Source organism: Schistocerca americana, chromosome 4, assembly GCF_021461395.2.
Source record: "Schistocerca americana isolate TAMUIC-IGC-003095 chromosome 4, iqSchAmer2.1, whole genome shotgun sequence".
Classification (NCBI taxonomy): Eukaryota; Metazoa; Arthropoda; class Insecta; order Orthoptera; family Acrididae; genus Schistocerca; species Schistocerca americana.
In genome coordinates, this window is record NC_060122.1 from 644,628,857 (window position 1) to 644,652,362 (window position 23,506).

Consider the following 23,506-nt stretch of genomic DNA (forward strand, 5'->3'; position numbering starts at 1 on the left):
GCTACGATGGTTTTGAAATACATCAACAATGAATATCGGGGTCGCACAAATGAAGAATTTAATATACAGCACAGCCTTTTTAATATGAACTCTGTACCCTATGGTACAAGACAGTGTGTTGGCTATTGTGAAGTACACCACAACATCAAGTTATTACTAGTACATTTTTCCCTCCGAGAGATTCCTTGGCCAGATAATGCGAGCTCTCTGACACAGTTCAGTAGAACAAAATAGTAATACACTGCACTGTTACTCGAATTGTTTCCATCAAGGTCAAAGTTTTAGAAACTTGATGTTATGGTGTAAAGTCATGCGTCAACACACCAGTTGGAAATGAGAGAGCAGAGAGGCCTGTGAAGAAGACATCAGCCACTTGCACATTGACCGAACCCTCTCCAGGATGACAACACGACAGCAGCGGCTTCTATGCGAAGAGAATATAAGCGCTGCGCCCAACTGGCCATGGCCAGTTCTACAATAGCTTCAAGACTAGTCATTTCACTTGTATTAGGAATTGTATATACTGAAGAGTTTTCTTATTTGCATGCCGCTCTTTGCTTGTGAAACTTCTACGTTCTTGGTAAAGTTGAGTATTTTCATTGTTCATTTCGTAATAAAACTCATCAATATGATTTGTTTGAATGTTGTTTAGCGATCTGAGAAGGCAGGCTTCCTAGACCCCCACATATCTTATATAAAGGCAGGATTCAACACTTCGCTCTTAGAAGATCTAAAACAGTGTTAATAAGATAGTGACTGTTGGTTTTGATCAAAAGGTCACCTCAAAATTATCTATGAGTGTTTTGAAAGCAGCAATATTTTCAAGGGCCAAAAAGCCTTTGTCTGGGCAGCTGAGCAATATTTTGTACTTAAGTCTTCCAAATGAGAGCCCAATGTCTCAACACTGTACCACACCAACTTATACAATTTTACTGTATCTAATCGTGGCTCCACTCATGATACGGAATACCTGTCCACACTACTTCACAGAACTCTGTCAAGATATCAATATAAGTGCAGGCAATTTCCTAATTATCCCAACTTGTGAACAAACTCTCACTCTCACTCTCTCTCTCTCTCTCTCTCTCTCTCTCTCTCTCTCTCTCTCTCTCTCTCACCCCCCCCCCCCCCTCTCCCTTCCTCCACCCTCTTCACCAACATCATCATCTCCTTTCCTTTTCTCCCTCCCTCCACCCCCCCTTTCTCTATTCCTTATATGCTCTACTCTGTGAACTCCTTTTGTCTTGTTGTGCAGTCTCTGTATCATCTATCAGAAGGCCTGCTTCACTTTACTCTGCTACCTCTTCCTTGCCTTGCGTGTCCTTCCGTACCCCCTCCCCACCTCCATCAGTCCAACAAATACTTTCAATAATCAATGATCAATAATCAGCCACACAGCAGCTATGAAAGAGAGCATTTGGGTGTCTGTATGGTTGTGCGTGCGTAAATGTGTGTACCTTTACTAGGAAAAGACCAAGAGCTCGAAAGCTAGTGTGATTACTGTTGTCTGTTACATGTTTCTATGCTCCACTCATAACCGCTGTTTTGTGAGTGGATGTTTTGCTTATTTTATGTATTGTTCCATCCAAGTTACGTAAGTCTGTAATCTATAAAGTGGTTATGGTTAAGCTGTCAACACTTGAAGAGGCCCCTCACAAAAAACCGAGAGATCAGAGGACAATGAAAGTTAGTGGAAACAAATGTAAGGACATGCGGAAGAGAAATAATGAATAAACTTTTGAAAGAAACACATTTTAATTTCCACATGAGAGGGTCACATTTCTTGACTGCTTACCATGTTTATATTCCAGATTGTAAATATTGCTCAATGTGATGACCATCTGCATCCACAACAGGCTAGAACCACGCTAGAAATTTCTTTACAGCTGCTCAAAACACCTCGGGTGATTGGCTACCCACCTGGCTATACTCCTCTTCAATCTCCAACAGGTGTTAAGTGTCCCATTAATAAACCCTGTCCTTCAGATACCCCACAGCCAGAAGTCGCACAGATTCAAATCTGTGTAACACGTGCCATTCATGCTGCATGTCTTTTGTTCTTGAAGTCAAGAGTTCTCCTGTTACCATACCAGTATCAGCACCTAATGGCAGGTCATGACACTAACACTACTAACAACATGATTTCTACAGCACACAGTCCAAACATCATTCTTGTAAAGTTGGGTACCCATGTGGTATATAGTTTTCTGTCTACACTGTCTCACATACCAGAAGTTTAATTATAACCACGATGTACATAATGACACTGAATTTTGAAAAATTTCCACACTAGTGATAGTTCAGTAGAACAATTACCTAAAGATTGCTGAAATTATAACTGGTGTCTACTTCTGGATAGCGTGCAAAGTGCACCACATGGACTTGGGCCAAAAATGAAAGCTCAGCATTAATGAGTTTGGATACTGTGCAGTAGAACTGTTATAATATGGACTCCCAGAGTGTTTGAAAATATCTGTTGGATAGTCTATTTGAAAGACCCCCACAGGATGTAAGAATAGAATGTTATCATCCAAAACACAAAAATAAGACCTCTATCAAGCAGGAGAATCACAGTATCATTAGATATGGGTTCCACAATATTTGTTCTACACCTGAGGGTGCACAGGAGGAACTAGATCGAGTACAATCCTCAAATTATTTCTACAACCTTCGTAATGAAAGATAAGTACACCAGACAAAAAAAATCAGTCGCTCCCAGAAGATGTCAAGCTATTCCCATGTAACACCACGTCTAAGTCTTCACAGTGCCCTCAATTTGATGCTGAAGAGTGTCAGTCCAGAAGTTTCCCCATGCATGCCATATTAGGCTGAATCCTGTAATGGAACTACTGTACCTGACAACAAAATAGTAAGATATTAAAATTTTTCCATAAATATTTTTTATCTGTTGTGATCAACTGATAAATTTTGTTACATACCCATACATAAATGGAATGCGGATCTCTCTGTACCTTATGAAAGTAACAAGTTTCTGAATATTTATTAGTTAATATGGAGGAGTTGTAATAATTATTTTTGTAAATGTATTTTATTGCACAACTGAGAGGGTTTATAAAATAACTACTTGAATTTAAAAGTCATAATAACAATGGCTGTGAGCTGTGACAGGCTGCACGACAGGGACACACAGTGGTGTTGTGAGAAGCAAGGAGGACAGGACACATTGAGGTTTTGAACTGAACAGTAATGTTGTCTATGGCTGGTGACATAAAAATTTTTTTGTAGTAAGAATTGCGTTTCAACAACTATAAAGTGATATGGCACTAATGTGCATGCTATTAAGTGGTCGTCTGAAATTTGTAGAGCATGGTTGGGTTGTTTGGGGGAAGAGACCAAACAGCGAGGTCATCGGTCTCATCAGATTAGGGAAGGATGGGGAAGGAAGTCAGTCGTGCCCTTTCAAAGGAACCATCCCAGCATTTGCCTGGAGCAATTTAGGGAAATCATGGAAAATCTAAATCAGAATGGCCGGATGTGCGATTGAACTGTAGAGCTTGGATGCAAGAATTTGCACACTAATGATGCTGAAAGTTATGGAGCTATGGCCACCAAAGTAGCAATGGCTTTGTAGCAATGGCTTTAAATGGTGTTGTATTGGTCAACAAGTAATTAATGAATCAGAGATGTGAAAGAATAGTGCAACCTCGGTTTGTTGATCGCTCACCTAAACAACGCACACAACAATGTACGTCACTACCTGGCAAGGTAAGACTCTTCAACTAATTTTCTTAAAGACGAGAAATGTAAGGGAGCTTTGTGTAATTTTCTATTATGTTATGTTTGGTGAATTATAAGTAAATAATTCTTAAAGACAGAGCAAACGTCAATCTGAAATATTTCATGCTCACAATTCCAAGGCAATTTCAGAACTATTCAAAATACTTCTTTTTTCTAAATTATAGTGTTCCACAATCTAAAAGACTAGAAAACAATGAAATTAAGACTGCTGTAGGAATTTTGATCATTCTCACTGAGAGAACGGAAGTTTTAACTGAGTGCATAGGTTGCTTTGTGATTCAATTCTTTTTTATGTAAATATTTTGCTGCATTAACTTCAAAGTTTTACTGAGGGCTTAATTCTTGCTAAAGGAAATTCATTTCCATTAAGCAACATGTAAAAATAAAGATGGATATGAAGGAATCAGAATCTAGCTTCCATACTGAAACAAAGCAATTAACATCAACTGGATGTACAATCCAGCAACCATCCAGAATTCAATTCAAAATTAAAGTACAGTAAATTAGTTCCCTTGGAGCTTGGTGATTGTCAAGGAAACAAGAGAATACTTGGTGAAAGTATTTATTAGAGGAAGAAAATACAAAGTGAGTCACGAACTATTCTTTTCTGAGCCGAAATCTTTGACTCTGGACTGACTGATATAATCATGACATCAAAATATCTCTGGTATTGCGCGCCATGGAATTTGAATCCGCGCAAGACAACATGGACATCGAAGACCCGTAGAGGTCTCTGGAGCGTCGCACCATAAGCCATGGCGGCTCACGCCTCCTGGCCTATATTTATTGTGAGGGTCCCACAGTGGAACACATGGTCCTGGAGGCCAATAGTGGCACCCCCGATCATGTGTTTAAGTACCAGCCTCTCGCTCAGCCGGCCAGTCTAATCTCGCATACATCTCTGGACATATTGCCTCGCCTTAGTGTATTTACTTTCTTGTTCTGTGTACGAGTGGATATAGTTGTGTAGTAAGGTTTTCTTGTGACTCCGTTGTTTCAATCTTTTAGTTGTTCTTAAGGTCCATCGTTGGTCATATCTGTCCTCTCCCATTTGTGTTGCGTTCGCGGGCCGCTCCACGGGTCCCGCCGCATGTTCAGTCACTTCAACCCCACGACTGTTCCAGTCGCAGTTACAACATTTTTGGTGATGAGGTTAACGGTCGTCGTCGTTGGCATGGAGGCGAAGTTGGTCTGTCTGCTGGAGCAACAGCAGCAGCTCACGCAGCAGCAGCAGCAGCTCCAGTTAGACATCTTACAGCAGTCACTGCAATTGTTAATGGACAAAGTCGATGCCCTGTACGCATTACCACAACAGCTTCCGAGTCCTCGGGTGTCCTATGCGTTCCCACATTCGCCATCGTTCCCACCATTTGATGACGCTAAAGAAGACTGAGAGACATACTTGCATCGACTGAAACAACGTTTCACGGCTTTTCAAGTCACGGATGACTCCTTGCAGCGGTTGTTGTTTTTGTCTTGGGCCTCCCCAGACACTTATCTTTCTTCTCCGCAAGTTGGCACCATTTTTTTGTCCGATCCTATGGCTCTCTCTTTCCAGGAGATATGCCTTTTGCTGACGAACTATTATTAACAGCGCTACCATATGGTTGCCTCTCAGCTGGAGTTCCACCAGTACCATAAACAGTCAATCTTATCGTTCCTGGGTCATGGACTTGCTGGGTCTCGGCCATCAATGTGATTTTACATGCACCAATCAGCAGTGTAAGGCTTCGTATGTGGACTCCCTGATCTGAGATGTTGTGGTTCAGCTGGCTCCCGATCCTGAGGTCTGTGCTGCGGCATTGAAAATCGAAGAGATCCTCTGCATTGCCCACTCCATTGAAATTGCTCAAGCGGCTAACGAGCGTCTTATGGCACGGCCGCAGGTGGCGGCGATAGAGGCGTCACGTCGAGTTCCGCCCCCGTGACATCAATGTGGCCCAGCCGACAGAGGCCAGCGCCGTCAGGACTCCTCGTTGTCCGACGTCTCTATGGCATCAGCGCCTCCGGTTGCCACTTGTCACTGGTCGCGCAGCTCACTTCCATCTCAACCACAGTCAGGGTGTATACGTGGACAAGGAAAACAAATTCCCGGATTTTTCCTGGATTTCCCGGTTAAAAATACACTTTCTCCCGGGTGACAGTATATTTTCCCTTATCAATCCTTTGAATGGTTATGGTTTTATACACAAGCGTTTCAATCCTTTGAATGGTTATGGTTTTATACACGGGTGTACAATTTCCCGGCACTTTAGAAAACGGAACTCAGGGAAAAAGAAACGTTTTGGAAACATCTTTGATGTGCAGGAATATGTACTCTGCGTATTTTCGTATTACGAAGGCATACATTGGAATTCCACCAAACACCACATGTTACTTTCCGAATCATTGATATCGAGATTTCGATGCGCTTTTTGAGCCGTTCGTAGCTCACGTCACGTGATCTCGCCAGCCGATGACAACGAATATTCAGAGCATACGACACGTGATGTAGTCAGTCAACAGCAACATCACTGCCAAGTAGCACAAACACACAAAGTTAATAGTTTAAATTAATATGCATAGTGTTGTTACACGAAAAGCATAGCTTTCACATTTAATATTAGTCTCAAGCTGCAAGAGAAGCTAAGCTTTCGCATATACTGTTGATCTTTTTTGCCCGTGTTACACTTTAAATATATCACACAAAAGTGCCAATAACATTTTTAACAATGATATAAATGTCTGATCTCCAGGGATCGAAATTCTTCTAAATGGCTCGTCATCAAAGAGTTGATTTTTAAATGAAAGTCAACGCTCTGTGATTTAATAAATTCATGGTACATTCTTGCACATAGCTCAGTTTACGTAAAAGGACATTTATTTTGAAAGTAATGCTTTTCAAACCACTACTCGCAATATTTTCCCGCGACCTGTTAGAAATAGGTTCGTTTCAGCAGTTGCCAGAGAGCGCAGATAACAGGCGACACCGCGCTTGCGCAGCTACCATGACGTAGGAAGCCTGTATATACGTACGTGTGAAACATTGAAAGATCATACATACATTGTGTCATAAAAGAAACAAGACATCGGTGGATACTCCAAGAACATCGGAATTTCGTGAACCATACTAAAATGTGCACATTTAAAGTGCATATTCGTATGTCCAGATTCCCAATGAAGTAGACCTCGACCTGATATTAAGCTTTCCAGTGTGGTTTTCGGGATGTAAATTTTCTTGGAGCACCAGAACTGTATTTTATCATGTTTGGTTCTTTATTATGGCATAATGCCATACGCGCTAGAAAATGAAAATGTGCACTTGAAATGCAGCAAACAGTTGAAACTAGCCAGTACTGTGGAATTAAACATTTTGTTTCAAGTACATTGGCTGCCTCTGCGGAAAAGGTTAACGAAAGTCAAATTTCTTTAGCAAACAGACAAAAATAACTTCATTGTTCCGCAAGGCGATTAATACTTGACTGTCAGAAAGGTGGAAATAAAATAAAATCTGAAACTAATGACATATTTCAGCCTTCCGTAATTATGTGAATGTGTTTTAATTCACTTGATAGCTCCCGGACACAGATATCCGTTTTGTTTTCATTTGACGTGAGAGTAAACGAAGGGGAAACAGCAAAATTACTAAATCTAAATACGGGTCACGTGGAGACTACCCACTATAACTAAGACTGCTCTGCACATCAGCCCCAGGTCTACGACATTTGCGAACTGGGTCAATACTAAAAAAAATCGAATTTTCAAAATACGTTCATCTTGTAGCGCACATCTTTCTGAAAAGTCTGAAACATAAAACATATGTATTCGAGGAAATGTAAGACGTATTATTTGGTCTTAAGTATGCCAAAGTGCAGTGCCATGCCTCTTCATAAAGCATTTTTCTACCGCACATTCAAACTATATTCAGGAGAGTGGAAATTGAAATGTCCTGCGGTGCCTCTCCTGCTCCCAGTCGGCCGGTTTAACAGCCTGCCCCTCTTTAAAAAAAAATCTCGCGATTAATAGCAGATGGGGTTATTTGTAATCGAGAGAACAAGAACTCTTCAGAAAATCTGAACTCTTTATTGCCTATTAGTTAATAGCTTGCTGTTTTATGTGACACAAAATTAAATATAGGATATATAAAACCAATACTGACAAGAAATAAGCAAGAAATTACACACTTCTTCCAACCTTAGCTCCTACCATTTTTCTCTTTCTAATCTTGCTACAGCTCTACATGGCGTGCTTTCCTTTCTGCGAAAGAATCTATTACCTCATCAAAGTTCGTCAAACGTTTTGCTACATGCAAAATCAAAATGTCATTATCTGATACTGAAAAAGCCGTTAATACAAAAAATACTGAAGACTGGTGTGGTTTCTCGATTTGATTATGTCTATTTTGTCACTGTATGCTAGATAAAACAAAATAGGTCTTTCTAATATGTCAGCAATTTTGTAACAAACCAAATAAACGAGACTGTTTTGGCACAAATTGGCACTTTTATAACACGACAGAATATAATCCACGAAGTACCAATATCAAATGCCTATTAGGCCTACTACAAGCAAAAAGCTTTATGTTAGGAAAGAGTTTCACATTTCATTCATACGCACCAGCTTCTCAAGCATGAGATCGAAAAGTAGTATTACGAAATTTTTATATAAGTTTGGAATCGTCTTATTCTTCCATAATTTGTGTGATGTCCCCATTTCTTCTCCTTCCTCATTCTAACAAACAATCTTGTCATCACCAATTCTATAGCTATTGCTGCCACTGTCAAAATTTGTTCGCCGATTAACTTCACTAAACCTGCCAGAATCACAGGTTTATCTATCCCGCGATTATTTTCCGGTTAGGCGTTATTACGTATTCCTCAACACGTTTTCCGCGTTACTTCCAGAACAGAACTTACAGGGCTGCTAGCCAGGGACTGCACTACTGGTCCTTACTAGTGTAAAGATTTGGCCAAAAATTTTCTGTCAAAATTTCGTTTTCTTTTATACACCGAGAAGATAATACGTAATCTTTCTCTCCTGTTATTCCTGTCAGTCATTTATTTCCATTCTGGTAGTCTGAATCTATGGATTTCGCTACTAATTATAGCAACGCTGATCATTCACAAACCAAATCAACCACATAATCAGACAGCGATTGGCATTCATCCGTTCGGCTTTACTCCCTCAGCTCGTATAGCCCCGTCCCATTTTGTCTGCGGAAAGTTTATTTCCTAGATGCGACGAGGATTCTCCTGACAGAGACATCACGTACACTATGCATGCATTCAAAAGTCAACTTATGATTCATTCACAAATCAACTTAAAATGTGTTCAAAAACTAACCGGGAAGCGTTTCAAAATCATATGAATAATCGATAGGAAAATGTGCGCTGGGTGCTAGGCACTTTGTGAAACAAGTTTTTTCCTCAAGAATATGAATTTGGCGCCGCCTTTTCCCGGTAGCATCTAGCTGCTTGCTTCGACTGCTTGCACAGCCAACAGCCACATTCCTGTTGCCAGAAGCGGGAGAATCTACTACTCAAACGTGACTCACCTGCGCATGCGCATGAGCCCGCGCGTTCACTGCTAAAAGAAATCGAATATAAACAGTTGCGACTTCGCGCTAGTTGGAGGCAATTGGTTGTTATGAAGCACTGCATAGTCTCCCTAAAGCCTTTGACACATTTTCAATTGGCAGACGCTTGCATGAGCACTGTGTGTCGTTCTTGTATATGGCGCATTTCCTACGCACTTTAATTTTTTTTTTTTTCTCTCTTTTATGTTTTATTGCTGAAGTATTATTCTGCAATAGTGGGATACAGTAATATCTTTTGTTACAGTATCGGTTCTTACCAGTCAAAATTACAAAAATTTAACTGAAAACTAAAACAATGAAAAATTCCCGGAATTCTAAAAATATCCCGGGTTTTTCCCAGATGAAAAAATTCCCGGGATTTTCCCGGATCTCCCGGGTCGTATACACCCTGACAGTGCTTTACTGCACATTCTCAAGCTGATTGTCCCCACCACTGGAAAATCTACATGCGGTGTAACAAGTAGGGCCACATCTGATTGGTTTGTCGTAGTTACTTGACTCGCTTCGGTCCTGCCCCTCCTGGGCCTCAAGATACCGTCCATGCTCTGCAACTGGTCGTCCCACAGGACAACCCGCTGGTGCGGAACCCACATGACGACCCATGCGGGAGCTTTTCCTCACACTCTGCCTTTTCATTGAGGATGTCAAGTTTTCAGGTCGACACTGGGGCCACCGTCTCCGATTAATATGGTGACACATACCTGGCTAGGCTCTAAAGTTGTCACCACCTTCTCGCCATTTGGTCGCCTACAGAGATGGTTCAATACCCCTTCGTGGGCAGTTCGTCGTCCAGGCGATGTACAAGTGTGTTCCCCGGCTCCTTACCCTCTGTCGTTGGTCGTCGAACATCCGTCAGCTTCGGGTATTTTTTGGCCTGGATTGTGTTTCAACTGTTTGGCTTTTCCATTTCCGATGAAGTTAAGGTTGTTTTCTCAGCTGTTTCCTTTCAGGACTTGGATGATCTGCGCTCTGCTTTGGTGGCGTTTGTGATGGATTTTGGATGTGCTTCCAGTTTTCAGGCACATATCACCCTTCGGACGGATGCACAGCCTCGCTTTTTCCAGGCCCAGCCCCTTCCGGTGGCCTTAAGGCCAGCAGTCAAGCAGGAACTTGATCAGCTCCACGCTGCTGGCATTCTGAAGCCTCTGACTTACAGTGTCTGAGCGACACCATTGGTGGTCATACGGAAATCCAATGGGTCTCTTCGGCTGTGTGGGGACTTCCGCACCACTGTCAATGCTCAGTCCCTCGTCAACACTTACCCCATTCCCCGACATGAAGACCTTCTTGCCAAGCTTGCTGGGGGAGAGTATTTTTCAAAGATTGACCTGGCTGAGGCATACCCTTGGATGCCGACTCTCAGAGCATCATGGTTATCAACACGCCTTTTGGATTGTACAAGTACAATCGCCTTCCCTTTGGTGTCTCTTTGGCGCCGGCCATTTTCCAGCAGTTCCTGGAGCAGTTTACACAGCCTATCCCTACCTGCGTGAATTATCTGGATGACCTCTTGGCCACTGGGCGTTCCCACCAGGAACACTTGCAAAATCTCAGCACCTTATTTCACGCTCTGCAGTCCGCAGGTTTACACTGTCGACTGGACAAGTGTTGTTTTTTTTTTTCAACCAGAGGTGGAATACTTAGGACACCAACTTACCAAAGATGGCATTTGCCCTTCAGGTTGTAATGTCTTGGCCATTGAAGCCCTTCCTCGTCCCAAGGACTTATCAGAACTCCAGGTGTTTTTGGGCAAGGTTACTTAAATTTCTTGCCCCAGGCTGCCTCCGTTACTCAACCCCTCAATCACTTGCATTGCAAAGGGGTACCTTTTGATTGGACTCCTGCCTGTGACCAGGCTTTCCTCTGTTTAAAGGCAAAGCTGCAGTCCACCCCTTGCCTTACTCCCTTCCCTCCGGAGCGCCCCTTGGTTGTGGCAGCTGATGCGTCAGCATACGACATTGGGGCTGTCCACGCGCATCAGCATGCCGATGGCTCCGAACAGCCCATTGCTTATGCCTCTAAGATGTTGACCCCGGCCCAACGGAACTACTCGCACATTGAAAAGAAGGTCCTGGCGATCGTGTTTGCTGTCCAAATATTTCATACCTATCTTTTTGGGGCAAAGTTCACCCTCCTGATGGCCCATAAACCCTTGGTTACACTTTTCGGACCCCACTCTCACCTTCTTGAGTGGACGGCTCAACGTCTCCAGTGCTGGGCATTGTTTTTACGAAATTACGCTTACACCATCCGGTATAAGCACTCTGCCCACCATTCTAACACGGATGCTGTGTCACATCTCCCAGCAGGCCCCGATCCTGCCTTTGCCCAACAGGAGGTCTTCTGCTTTCACATTGATTCCGCCCACCGGGATGCACTGGACAGTCTGCCTATCACGGCTGCTCACATTACCACAGCTACCTGCCGTGACCCTATCTTGCAGCAGGTTCTCCACTACATGGTCCACGGATGGCCCTCCTATGTTACTCGTTGGATGCAGTCCAATTTCAGCCCCTGTTGCCATCTGTCGATGATGTCCTGTTGGCCACGGAGTCAGATGCCCATCGGGTGGTCGTCTCTCCGGATTTGCAGCTTCGGGTGCTCAGTTTGTTACACCGCGAGTACTGGGGTATGTCCCATATGAAAGTTTTGGTTCGCCGACACGTGTATTGGCCCGGCATTGATGGTGATATTGACCACCTGGTCCGTGGGTGCACTGTGTGTGCATGTCACAAGCCAAGCCACCCCTTAGTTGTTTGCACCCTGGCCTGTGCCTCGCCGGCCCTGGGATTGCACCCATATTGATTTTGCGGGCCCATTTTGGGTCCATGTGGTTACTTATCGTTGATGCCTACTCCAAATACTCATATGTTGTCCACATGGCATCCACCACCATGGAGGCTACACTCACAGCCCTGGCCCATGTTCTTGCCATTGAGGAGCTGCTACACACGTTGGTCTCCGATAATGGCCAGTAATTCATGGTGTCGTCCTTCCACGACTTCTGTCAGGCCAACAGTTTCAAACACAGCCATAGCCCCCCTTTCCACTCTTCATCCAATGGCCCGGCTGAGAGGCTTTTCTGCACTTTATAACAACAGTTGACAAAGGCGGTCGACACATCCCCAACCACGTCGGCCGTCACCCTGTTTTTGAGCACCTATTACACTGTGCCAATTGACGGACGCAGTCTGGCGGAGCTCATTCATGGGCGACAGCCATGGACCCTGCTCTATTTGCTGATGCCATTCCCCTCCCACCCCCACTCCTGGTCTGTCACACCACAGCATGGCCGTGTGGGCCCACGATCACGGGTGCAAGGTGGGTTGGATGCCCGCCATGTTTGTCGCGGCCCATGGGCAGCATGTGACGTTGAAAGGGTTGGAGCGCCGCCATTATAATCAGCTTAGCCTGTGTGCCCCTGCAGGACTCGCACCACCACCTCCTCCCCTACCTTCTATGGGTACAGACGTGGCCCGCGAGTTGCCGCCCCTGCCTCCAGTTGCCATCTCCCTGATGGCCTGCTGCTGGCCCTCCTCGCCCCTGGGTGGATCGGCAGCTCCCTCCCCGCCCTGTACTCTGGGTTGGCCGTCATGGATACCTCGAGTGTCCCTTCCTCTCCGCCAACGGCGGTTGATGAGCCTGGCTCTTCTTTCCACTGCCGCCCACCTTGGCACCGTCCGGGACGTTTCTGCCCCTGCGCGCAGGTTTCAGGGAGGAGGAATCTGGTACTGCGTACCGTGGAATTTGAATCCGCACCAGACGACACGGACGTTGAAGACCCCTAGAGGTCCCTGCACCATCGTGCCATAAGCTGTGGCGATGCGCGCCTCCTGGCCCAAATTTAGTGTGAGGGCACCACAGTGGAACACATGGTCCCGGCGGCCAATAGCGGCATCCCCAATGTACTTAAGCACCGGCCTCTCACTCAGCCGGCCAGTCTAATCTTGCGTACGTCTCCGGACATATTGCCTCGCCTTAGACAGCGTATTTACTTTCTTGTTCTGTGTATGAGTGGACGAATTTGTCTAGTTAGCTTTTCTTGTGACTCCGTTGTTTCAATCTTGTTGTTGTTCGTAAGGTCCTTCGTTGGTCGTGTCCGTCCTCTCCCGTTTGTGTTGTGCTTGCGGGCCGCTCCGCGGGTTGCACCGAGCGTTCCGTCACTTCAACCCTGCAACCGTTCCGGTCACAGTTATGATACTGAAGGTAGGCAGTGTTAACATAAAGATAGTGCTTTTTGTGTCCAACAGGATGCCAAAAAGATACAACAATCAACGTGTGCAGTAATGAAGAAAGTGATGTTGATTGAGGTTTCCGCACGGAAAGCTGGTAGCACTGAATTCAATAACGAAACATGTGGTTTCCAGAAAACAATGGCAACACGTGTTGTATATCCTGCCCAATGTCTTCTCAGATACTGTTGACACTGGGGAGGGAGGGGGTGGGCGTGTGTATCGTGTAGAGCATCACATCACAACAACACGCTCATTGGCAGTGTGCATAAATATTTCGTGTGACATGTACAACTCTGTGTGTTGTGTTATTCATTGATTTTTAACTAGTTTAGTATTACATTCTTCATGTATCAGGGAATCTGCTTTACCTATTCATGACAGTATTAATGTAGTGTAATATGTGGAAATAAATCATTAAGTCTCAGAAGTTAACCACACCTACATCCATCACTCACTTTGGAATAAGCAGTTTATCGCCTTTATTAAGCTTGAAACAGTCAAAGCTGGGCACACAAGGGTCGACTGAAATGAGGTGATACTGTTATCTGCTATATATTAACAGCTTTGGTGTGCTGCTAAATGAAAGTGAAATTTTTGGTTGCAGCTTAGGTTCAGGTCGCATGCTGCCAGTTTGGGCTAATGGCAAGAGAGAAAAAACAGGGTGCAATGACCAGGGGCATAGACTGTGGCTTGTCATCACAAAAAAACAGAAGCTCTAAAGCTACCTGTTTAACAAAACAATATTAACGAAAACAATAAACAAAATATAACACATCTTTGTCAATGATCAACAGTCACTGTAGAACTGCTAAGATAAGAATTTGATGTGATTTGTACAAAATTTGTCATTAATTAGAAAGTGAAGATTGAACTAATAGTACAATATTATGACGGTTTCTTCACAAGTCACTCAACTGATGTTTAGGACTGCTATTACTTTCCATTTATATAAATGACCTGGTGGACAGTGTGAGAAGCAAACTGCGGCTGTTTGCTGATGGTGCTATGGTCTACGAGAAGCTGTCGTTGTTGAGTGACTGCAGGAGGATACAAGATGACATAGACAAAATTTCTAGTTGGTGTGATTAATGGCAGTAAGTTCTAAATGTAGAGAAATATGTTAATGAAGATGAGTAGAGAAAACAAACCTGTTATGTTCGAATACAGCATTAGTAGTGTGCACTTTACACAGTGAAGCCGTTTAAATATCTGGGCATAATGCGGCAAAATATGAAACGGAATGAGCATGTAAGGATAGTAGTAGGGAAGGCAAATGGCAGATTTTGGTTTATTGAGAGAATTTTAGGAAAGTGTGGTTCATCTATAAGGGAGACCACATAGTACACTACTGCAACCTATTACTGAGTGTTGCTTAAGTGTTTAGGATCCGCACCAGGTGAAGTTAAAGGATGACACTGAAGCAATTCAGAGTTGGGCTGCTCGATTTGTTAGGCGGTATGTTCGGACAACATGCAACTATTACAGAGATGCTTCAGAAACTCAAATGAAAATCCTTGGAAGGAAGGCGATACTCTTTTCAAGGAACACTACTGAGAAAATTCAGAGAGCCGGGATGTGAAACTGTCTGCAGAACAATTCTATTGCTGCCAATGCACGTTTCATGTGATGATCACAAAGATAAAAGAAATTATGGTTCATGTGGAGCGATATAGATAGCCTCTTTTCCCACTGCCGAGTGGAACAGGAAAGAAAATGACTAGCAGTGGTACAGGGTCTCCCCATAACGGGCCTTATGGTGGCTTGTGGAGTATGTATGTATGTATGTATGTATGTATATACATGTAGATCAGACTCTGCAGAGCTCCCATACTGAAGGAACTCATGTGTACAGCTCTGTGATCATGGCTGTTTTCATCTTGGAGGACAAGAGTGTCCACAGCGTACATTAAAAGCAACATTCACTCACCAGAAATCTTAATATAAACAAACTTGATCATGTTCATGACCACTTGAATGCATATGTCCGAGTCGTGGTACAGAAAACATCCTGCTAACAACTTTAATTACACCATCCACATACTGCGGGTTAAATGCCTCCCTGAGAATGGTATGACTGTCGAAACAGCTTTGGCCGATAGACAATGCACATAAGGATTGACCAATAACCTCTGTAGTCTCTACACTTTGCTTATCTTGCAATCAGTAGTTTAGTTGTCGGTCACTATTGCTGCATCTCAGTCAATATGAAAACAGACACAACCTCCGAGTGTCTGACAATGTACGGTTTAACAATGAGTTTTTACAGGTGCTTGTGCTCTGGCATGACAGTTGTTGGAAAGGAGTCTACAGATGTGATTAGTTGTGAACACTTAGCTGTAGTCTAAGGTAGTCTAAAGGTAGTGAAGTAACATACTGAATGTTTTTGTCAGATATTGGAAGATTACTGCATGGTAATCCACAAGTATGGAATGTCATCCCAGACTGAAGCATTCACTAAAGATGCCATCTTATTCGAATCTTATGGCACAATTTTTTATACTGTGATTCAATCAATTATCAAACAATGCCAAGGATGAAACAATCTATCACAGATAAGAAGAGGAGTAATCAGCAATTAAGTGAGGAATTAAGGGAGTTCACATTGTATATGCAATACAGAGTGTACAGCATTGATTTTAAACAAATCAGCAACTGGTCAACAAACCCCAACCCTGCAGCACAGTAACAAATTCAATATAACATCTGGTGAACACAATATGGTGATTGCTGCTCGAAGAACCAAATCAGAAATAAACAACACATTACACCATAAGACAATGTTATGATAATAGATTTTAATTGCTAGCTGCCAATTTCGTGTCAAAGAAGTAAGTTAAATATACACAACTATTAACAGTTCTTCCACACTCGTCAATCATCTCTGTACTGGAATGTCCTGTAACGAGTGAGGCCTTATACTGATGGTATATTACAGCTTCCTTAATAGAACCTCTACTAATTATTTCACGGGTTTTATGCAACTGTAACTGTACAATGTTTTACTATCATTTAATTTACTGAAACATCTGAGTTTGTACATTTGTCATTACTTACCTTGAACAGTAGGTAGAGATCATCACAAAGATCCTGAACAAAGTTCATATCAGACAGCTGAGGCAGAACAAGTTCTCTAATTTCTTTGCTGAATGGAACTTTAGCATAAGGCAGCCATGCCCAATGATATGGATATGCTCTCCACGAGTCAGGATGTTTAAAAGGGAATGCAAGACCATTATCTATAGCTGCTATATCTATCTCTGGTAGCTGAACAACATTCCATTCCTAGGAAAAAAGATCTACTGTAAGTGACGAAACTAGTTTTATACATTGAGGTAACAGATACAAATCGTCCCGAGTAATCTTCTCTAAAACATAACAAGAATGGATATACAATTTCATTTCACTAGTTCTCAGAATATTACATGTCAACAGCCAAAAATATCAGAAACAAGGAATGAAGTCTGATAAGAAGAGGAAGTTACTTGAAATATTTGTAGTGCATTATCACCAAAGTACTAGCTTTCTTGGTTTTTATGAATACACATTGGAATTGTGGGTGTTACAATCATTATGTTAATGTCTTCAAAATATCCTAGCATACACAAAAATTCTTGAAAAGGATCAACTATCTATCTATTCTTTTACTTCAATATACTTTTACCACTGTGTTCATATTACAAGAGTGCACCAAAACTTAAATGACTCTACTCACCAAGTGGCAGCAGAACACACACATAAAAGACCGTTGTGACTGGCAAGCTTTCGGAGCCAGTGGCTCCTTCTTCAGGCAGAAGGGTTGAAGGGAAGGAAGAAGGGTGAAGGGAAACAACGGGAGAGATCTAGGAAAAGGGGTAGATTTCACTAAAGTCACCCAGAACCACAGGTCAGGGATGAGAAGGGAAGAGTCTTTCCTTCCCCTTCAACCCTTCTGCCTAAAGGAGGAGCCACTGGCTCCAAAAGCTTACCAATCACAAGAGTCTTTTATGTGTGTGTTTGCCACCACTTGGTGAGTAGATTTTTTTATCTATACAATTAAATAATTTTATCATTCTATACAATTCAATAATTTTATCAATAATCGATTGTTTTCATTGTTACAAACTCAAATGAAGATAGACTGAAGGTACATCCACTGCTTACCATTTCTCAAAGAGCCTAACATTCCATGTTCCAATACTCCTCAGGTTCACTAAAGGCCATCACCATTCTTTTCTTAACATAGCATGATCTGACTATCACAGGTGTAACCTTATCGTCAACACTTAATTCTAGATCTGTACCTTGTTTGAAAACTATCATAAGAAAGCCAGGGTTTATCAGCTGTAACAACGCAGTCCGCATATTGTAACACAGCTTTTACATTTTTCTGAAGATTTATCTGCAGCGTCAGATATGACTTACCTTCAGTTCTACAGTCACAGTGTAGTAGTCACAAACAATACAACTTTGTGACTGTAACATTGTCTTACAGCATTACCTGAACTGAAAATTCAGAATGAACCAAAAATCCTTTTTGGGTGTAGCACATAGGGCCTACTCCTCATTTACCTCTAGCTTCCGTACCTCAGAAGCATTCTATTCTATGACGAACAAGTATTAATGAAACGAGCAGCGAATGTCTTTGAGGGTGCAGTCAGTTCTCACATGGTCAGAACAATAAGATTTTCATACTGAAATGTCTCAACTGCTTGGAGACAATAGACAAGGAGTGACTGATGTACTGTCAACTTTAGAGCAAAGCTGATCTGAACATCTACTCACTACTTTTTTTTTGCGAATGAAGTCATTTTACAGTAGTTAAGAGACCTTCATGCTACAAACAATTTATGGGCTTGTTTGAACATGCACAGATTCAGTAAGAAGTTGCTCAGCTAAACCTTTACATTGCACAACCCTAACTGTTTTTCCTATTAGCCATAAATGACTTGCGAGAGAGAGAGAGAGAGAGAGAGAAAGAGAGAGAGAGAGAGAGAGAACCACAATAAGAAAAACTTACTGTTGCATCCAGCAATTCTCCGCCATTTGAATTAATATGTGACTGAATATTTGGTTGATCATATTTTATGAGCCAATTATCATTTCCTCGATCTGTATTTCTAATTATATAATCTAATACAACAAGCCGTTCAAACTTCAGCTGAAAATCTCGTTGAACTTTTGCAGGTAAAGGGTCCAATTCAAACCTCCTGAGCCAATAATCAGCATCCTTGTAACCATCCACAAATAACTGGAAAGACCCAACCTGAAAAATCAGATCAATTACATATGAAAGGCAATCCATACACATTTAACTGAAAAAGCAGAATAATAAAATGTGATCCTCCTACTCCTTGAAGTGAAAATGTGTAATTCATGCAGTCATTAGTTATTTTTATCAAGACACTTTACCTTCGGCCTAAGGCCTATTCTGTTGAAATGTCGTCCCACATTTGGAAACTGTGCCATAATCGCTCTCTTCATGCGGGCCTTTTCTCGATCAATGCGTGGATAATTGAATGTTTCACTTACCAATTTCACAACCTGAAACAAAATTATGGTAATAAAATGTGGAACTAGTTATTTTAAATGGGATGTTCATTCATCTGTCCAGTCAACAAAATTGAAAATTCTGGATGCAGCAATATGTAACACAGGACAACACAAAAACTCACCTGTAGGTGATTGAAGCTTGGAGCACAGAAAACTAGGTTTTGACCTACCCCCCCTGCACACGCACGCACGCACGCGCGCACGCACACGCGCACGCCCACGCACGCGCACGCACACACACTCTCTCTCTCTCTCTCTCTCTCTCTCTCTCTGCAAGTCAGCTTTCACTTAACAGGAAGTGATCCAAACAAATGGAAAGTCTTGGAATGTGTAACAGACTGTTACTCTACACCTAGTCAATGGATGCACTACTCTGGAGACCAAAAACACACACATCATTTCCAACACAGAATAGTAGCCAGTAAACTGACAACTCTTGAAACTAGGTGGTATATTCCATTTTAAAATTCAGAGAGGATAAGAGGGGAGAGACACTCATTCTTAACAGTAAATGTATGTCATCAAAGCACAGAGAGAAACTTTTTAAAGTAAGGTACATTATCCATTTCTGAGGGAACAGTGAAGGAAAGGCATATTACTATGCTGAATGCAAAATTAAACTGTGATATGTACACTGTTCATTACAAATTAGTTTTTAAGAGATTAAATTAGAAGCACCTTTGAGAAATTTATTCTAATCCAACATCTGCAGTTTGAATTTTACTCTCAGCGTTACTGATTTTGTTATCTGTCAGTGTCTGGAAAAAATTAGTTGTCCTGAGAATGGGAAGCACATAGTGACACACAAAATTAATTGTATTGTGCTCAGTTTTTCTGAAGCTGCAAATAAATTCAACTTAACAGTTGCTGTAGATATGGCGTGAAACATCCAGCTATACAAGGGAGCAACAAAAGTGGCAGCTGGAGGGGCATGTGTAGGAGGAGGGAGAGGGAAGAGAAATGAGTCTCGTAACTGTGATATCTGCACAGTGAGATGTAAGCTATGTGTAGAAAGTTACTGTAATCATGGCCAATACCAATATTTTTAAGTGTATGGTAGTTACTATAAAAGGAAATCTTAAGTTAAAAATTTACAAAGAAGAAATGTTTAATATTTTAAAATAATGCACAACATGAACCTCTGCTGGGTGCACAATGATCAGGGGTGTGTGTGTGTGTGTGTAAAAAAAAAAATATATATATATATATATATATATATATATATATATATATATATATATATATATATATATATCACATGCAATATGTCTGCTTGTGTCTGTATGTGTGGATGGATATGTGCGTGTGTGCGAGTGTATACCTGTCCTTTTTTCCCCCTAAGGTAAGTCTTTCCGCTCCCGAGATTGGAATGACTCCTTACCCTCTCCTTTAAAACCCACTTCCTTTTGTCTTCCCCTCTCCTTCCCTCTTTCCTGATGAGGCAACAGTTTGTTGCGAAAGCTTGAATTTTGTGTGTATGTTTGTGTTTGTTTGTGTGTCTATCGACCTGCCAGCGCTTTTGTTCGGTAAGTCACCTCATCTTTGTTTTTATATATATATCACATGTGAATTACAAGGTGGTGTTACAGGCAACAGTGACTAAAACTGAATTATTGCCAAAGTATATCAATTTCTCACTACAGCAGAGGGCAGTTATTGTTGCCCAACAACACTCTCAGAAAGGTTTCTGTAAGGAGACTAACTTTCATTAGCTGCCAACAGTCAATGGAAATGGATGCACGGAGCTATCTAAAACTGGGTCCTCTTCCTGTGTGACGTTCAGTATAGTAACCTTGAAGCAGCCTAAAGTAAAAGTAAGGCTGTCGTCAAACTGAATGTTTGCTTTACTAGGCATGGTTCTGTTGCTGGAAGTACACCACTGCTTTCCCCTGGCCTTCAAAACGTCTTACCCACTCAGTTGCAGTGGGACCTACAGTTTAACATGGCATCTGAACCACAGTGAATTCTGTATTTGTCACATTAACAAACATTGCCAGAGGTAAAAGAAGTGATATATAACAGGTTAAAATTCGGGAGTATCCAGAGACTCAACCTGTGACCGTTGGATTTATAGTCTAGCACTTGCCGCTGAGCTGCTGAGGAGTCATGAAACATTAACAATAATTTCCCAGAAAATTAAGCCATATTGAATAATTGAAATAAAGGTGTAATTCTCACTTTACTGTCAAAAACCTTTACTGCTCACAACCTTCTGCCAAAAAAGATTAAAAATTATATATTGCTCATGCTGTGAAACAATAATAGTTCTTCATGGAAATTAGTATCAGCCATGGTTCTGGATAAAAATTAAAATGTAACAGTTTGTGAATGAACTTGGAACTGGTACAAGTCCAAGCACTACTAATTTGCTGTGCACACATATTGAAAGTATGATATTACACTAAGTTTTACTAAGTCTGGCACTGATGAAAACCAGATGCTCAAAAGCCTAAGCATTATGCAACACAAGTCTAAATAAGAACTGATAAACAACAGTGGCAGTCGTAGCTCACTTGCAGAGGCAAAGTCAGATAATATCAACAGAGAGGGACTGCTGTCAGATAGCCTTACTTTTGCTCACTTAAGGACAGTCACATGACCAGCCTGCAATATCAAAATGTTCAAATGTGTGTGAAATCTTATGGGACTTAACTGCTAAGGTCATCAGTCCCTAAGCTTACACACTACTTAACCTAAATTATCCTAAGGACAAACACACACACCCATGCCCAAATGCCCAAGGGAGGACTCAAACTGCCGCCGGGATCAGCTGCACAGGCCATGACTGCAGCACCTTAGACCGCTCAGCTAATCCCGCGCGGCCCTGCAATATCATCGACATTCCTACTGCAGATACCTTAGGCAGGTAAGGGCAATGTTACACATATTTCATGTGTCTGTATCTTCCATCCGCACATCCAACAGGATTATTTAGAAAGTGTGATGCACTAGCTTTGTGGTGTCCATATGGTGACATTTGATAAGAAGACACTGCAGAAGTGAGGTCATTCAATTCATTTGCTGAACGGTCTATTTGTGCCTTTCAATTTGAATTCTGGTCGAGATTTAGGCATAAGGGCATCACACCATTTACTTAGCTCATTTCCTGATCATTTCAACTTACCTTTATTTCTGCCACTTTCCACATTTTAGTTTTTGATTGGATTAGATGGGTTTTTGTTACATTCAGTTGTATAGTTCTAATGAAACCAGGATTCATGCTCTTCTGAAATATCTACTCATCCCTCATTTTCAACTGAGACATGCATCACTTGCATACAAGAATGAGTGCTCACTGATATTTAATAACATCATTTATGTACAACTGCAGTGAGTCATTTGTAAACGTACAACAGCAACCTATTTGAACTAAGAGTCAAGTCCCAAGGGAGCTTTTGGGGAACCTGTTAGGGAAGTGATTGAGATTGACATCATCACTACTCACTGTTCCACTTCAGTTAAATACGAGTCAAACAACTATGAAGTAATGTTTCTGATCCCATACCTCTGTAACCTGTAAAGAAATAATGAACGGTAATTTACTGAATTAATGCTTGTGTCAGAACACAAGAGGTTCTTGTCATCTTTTCCCCTTTCATCTCTGATGTAAATTCACAAATGTAATTTATGGTGTGGAAGGCCCTACCCTCTTTTTTTTTTTTTTTTTTTTTTTTTTTTTTTTTTTTAGCACTGGAATGTTTTCATGACAACCACAGATCACTGTAGTATTCTGGATAATTGTGGAATTAAGTTTTCAGTGCAAATTGGTAAAATTTTTACTTGCTGTATGAATATTACGAGGTTGCAGAGTTAATAAATTATGTTTGTTGTATGGAAACATAGGCTATTCAAATCAGTGATCATCTGTATCACTTGTGTCAACATATGAAGTGACCTACATGCACAGTGAATTTATTTGAGAGTTTTCATTCCAATGGATGAAAAATGTTTACAAATAACATTAAAACAGTGCAACGAATAGAGCAGTTGAGATTTTTTAAAACATGGAAATCTGCTATGGAATAAGAACATTATGAAAAATGTTACTCAGCACACAGAGGTGTTGAGTGGTGGAAGGGCATAGCCTTCTTCCCAAGTAACTTCCGCTGCTCTGTTCCTCCTCTGTGGGGTGAGTAACAATCTATCCATTTCATATTGTAGTTAATATACTTTCCAACTTGAAGAAATTGTTCCCAATGTGAAGTTCTTTGTACAGTCACTTCACAACAATTTAACTCTCAAAGGAAGACACCAAAGTAGAACATTTTAATTCCATTTCAAAAGCTATTTTTCCATCTTTGTCAACACCATACCACATGATTCTGTTTCATAACACAAATATAATCTAGCACTTTGTGTTGGATTGTTCTACCTAATAGAATGGTTCATGATTGGAGGCACCCTTCAT

General features: G+C 41.6%; 1 protein-coding gene across 2 annotated transcripts in view; it reads right to left on the minus strand.

The window, feature by feature from the left end:
- Positions 1–23,506, minus strand: part of LOC124613156 (phosphatidylinositol 4-kinase type 2-beta) — a 51,100-nt gene that overhangs the window by 11,227 nt on the left and 16,367 nt on the right. For both annotated transcript variants that reach the window (XM_047141784.1, XM_047141783.1), the window contains exons 4-6: positions 18,958–19,089; positions 18,566–18,811; positions 16,624–16,851 (exon numbers count right to left, since the gene is read on the minus strand). In XM_047141784.1, coding sequence (XP_046997740.1) covers positions 16,624–16,851; positions 18,566–18,811; positions 18,958–19,089 — 606 coding nt within the window. The remainder of the gene's footprint in view (positions 1–16,623; positions 16,852–18,565; positions 18,812–18,957; positions 19,090–23,506) is intronic.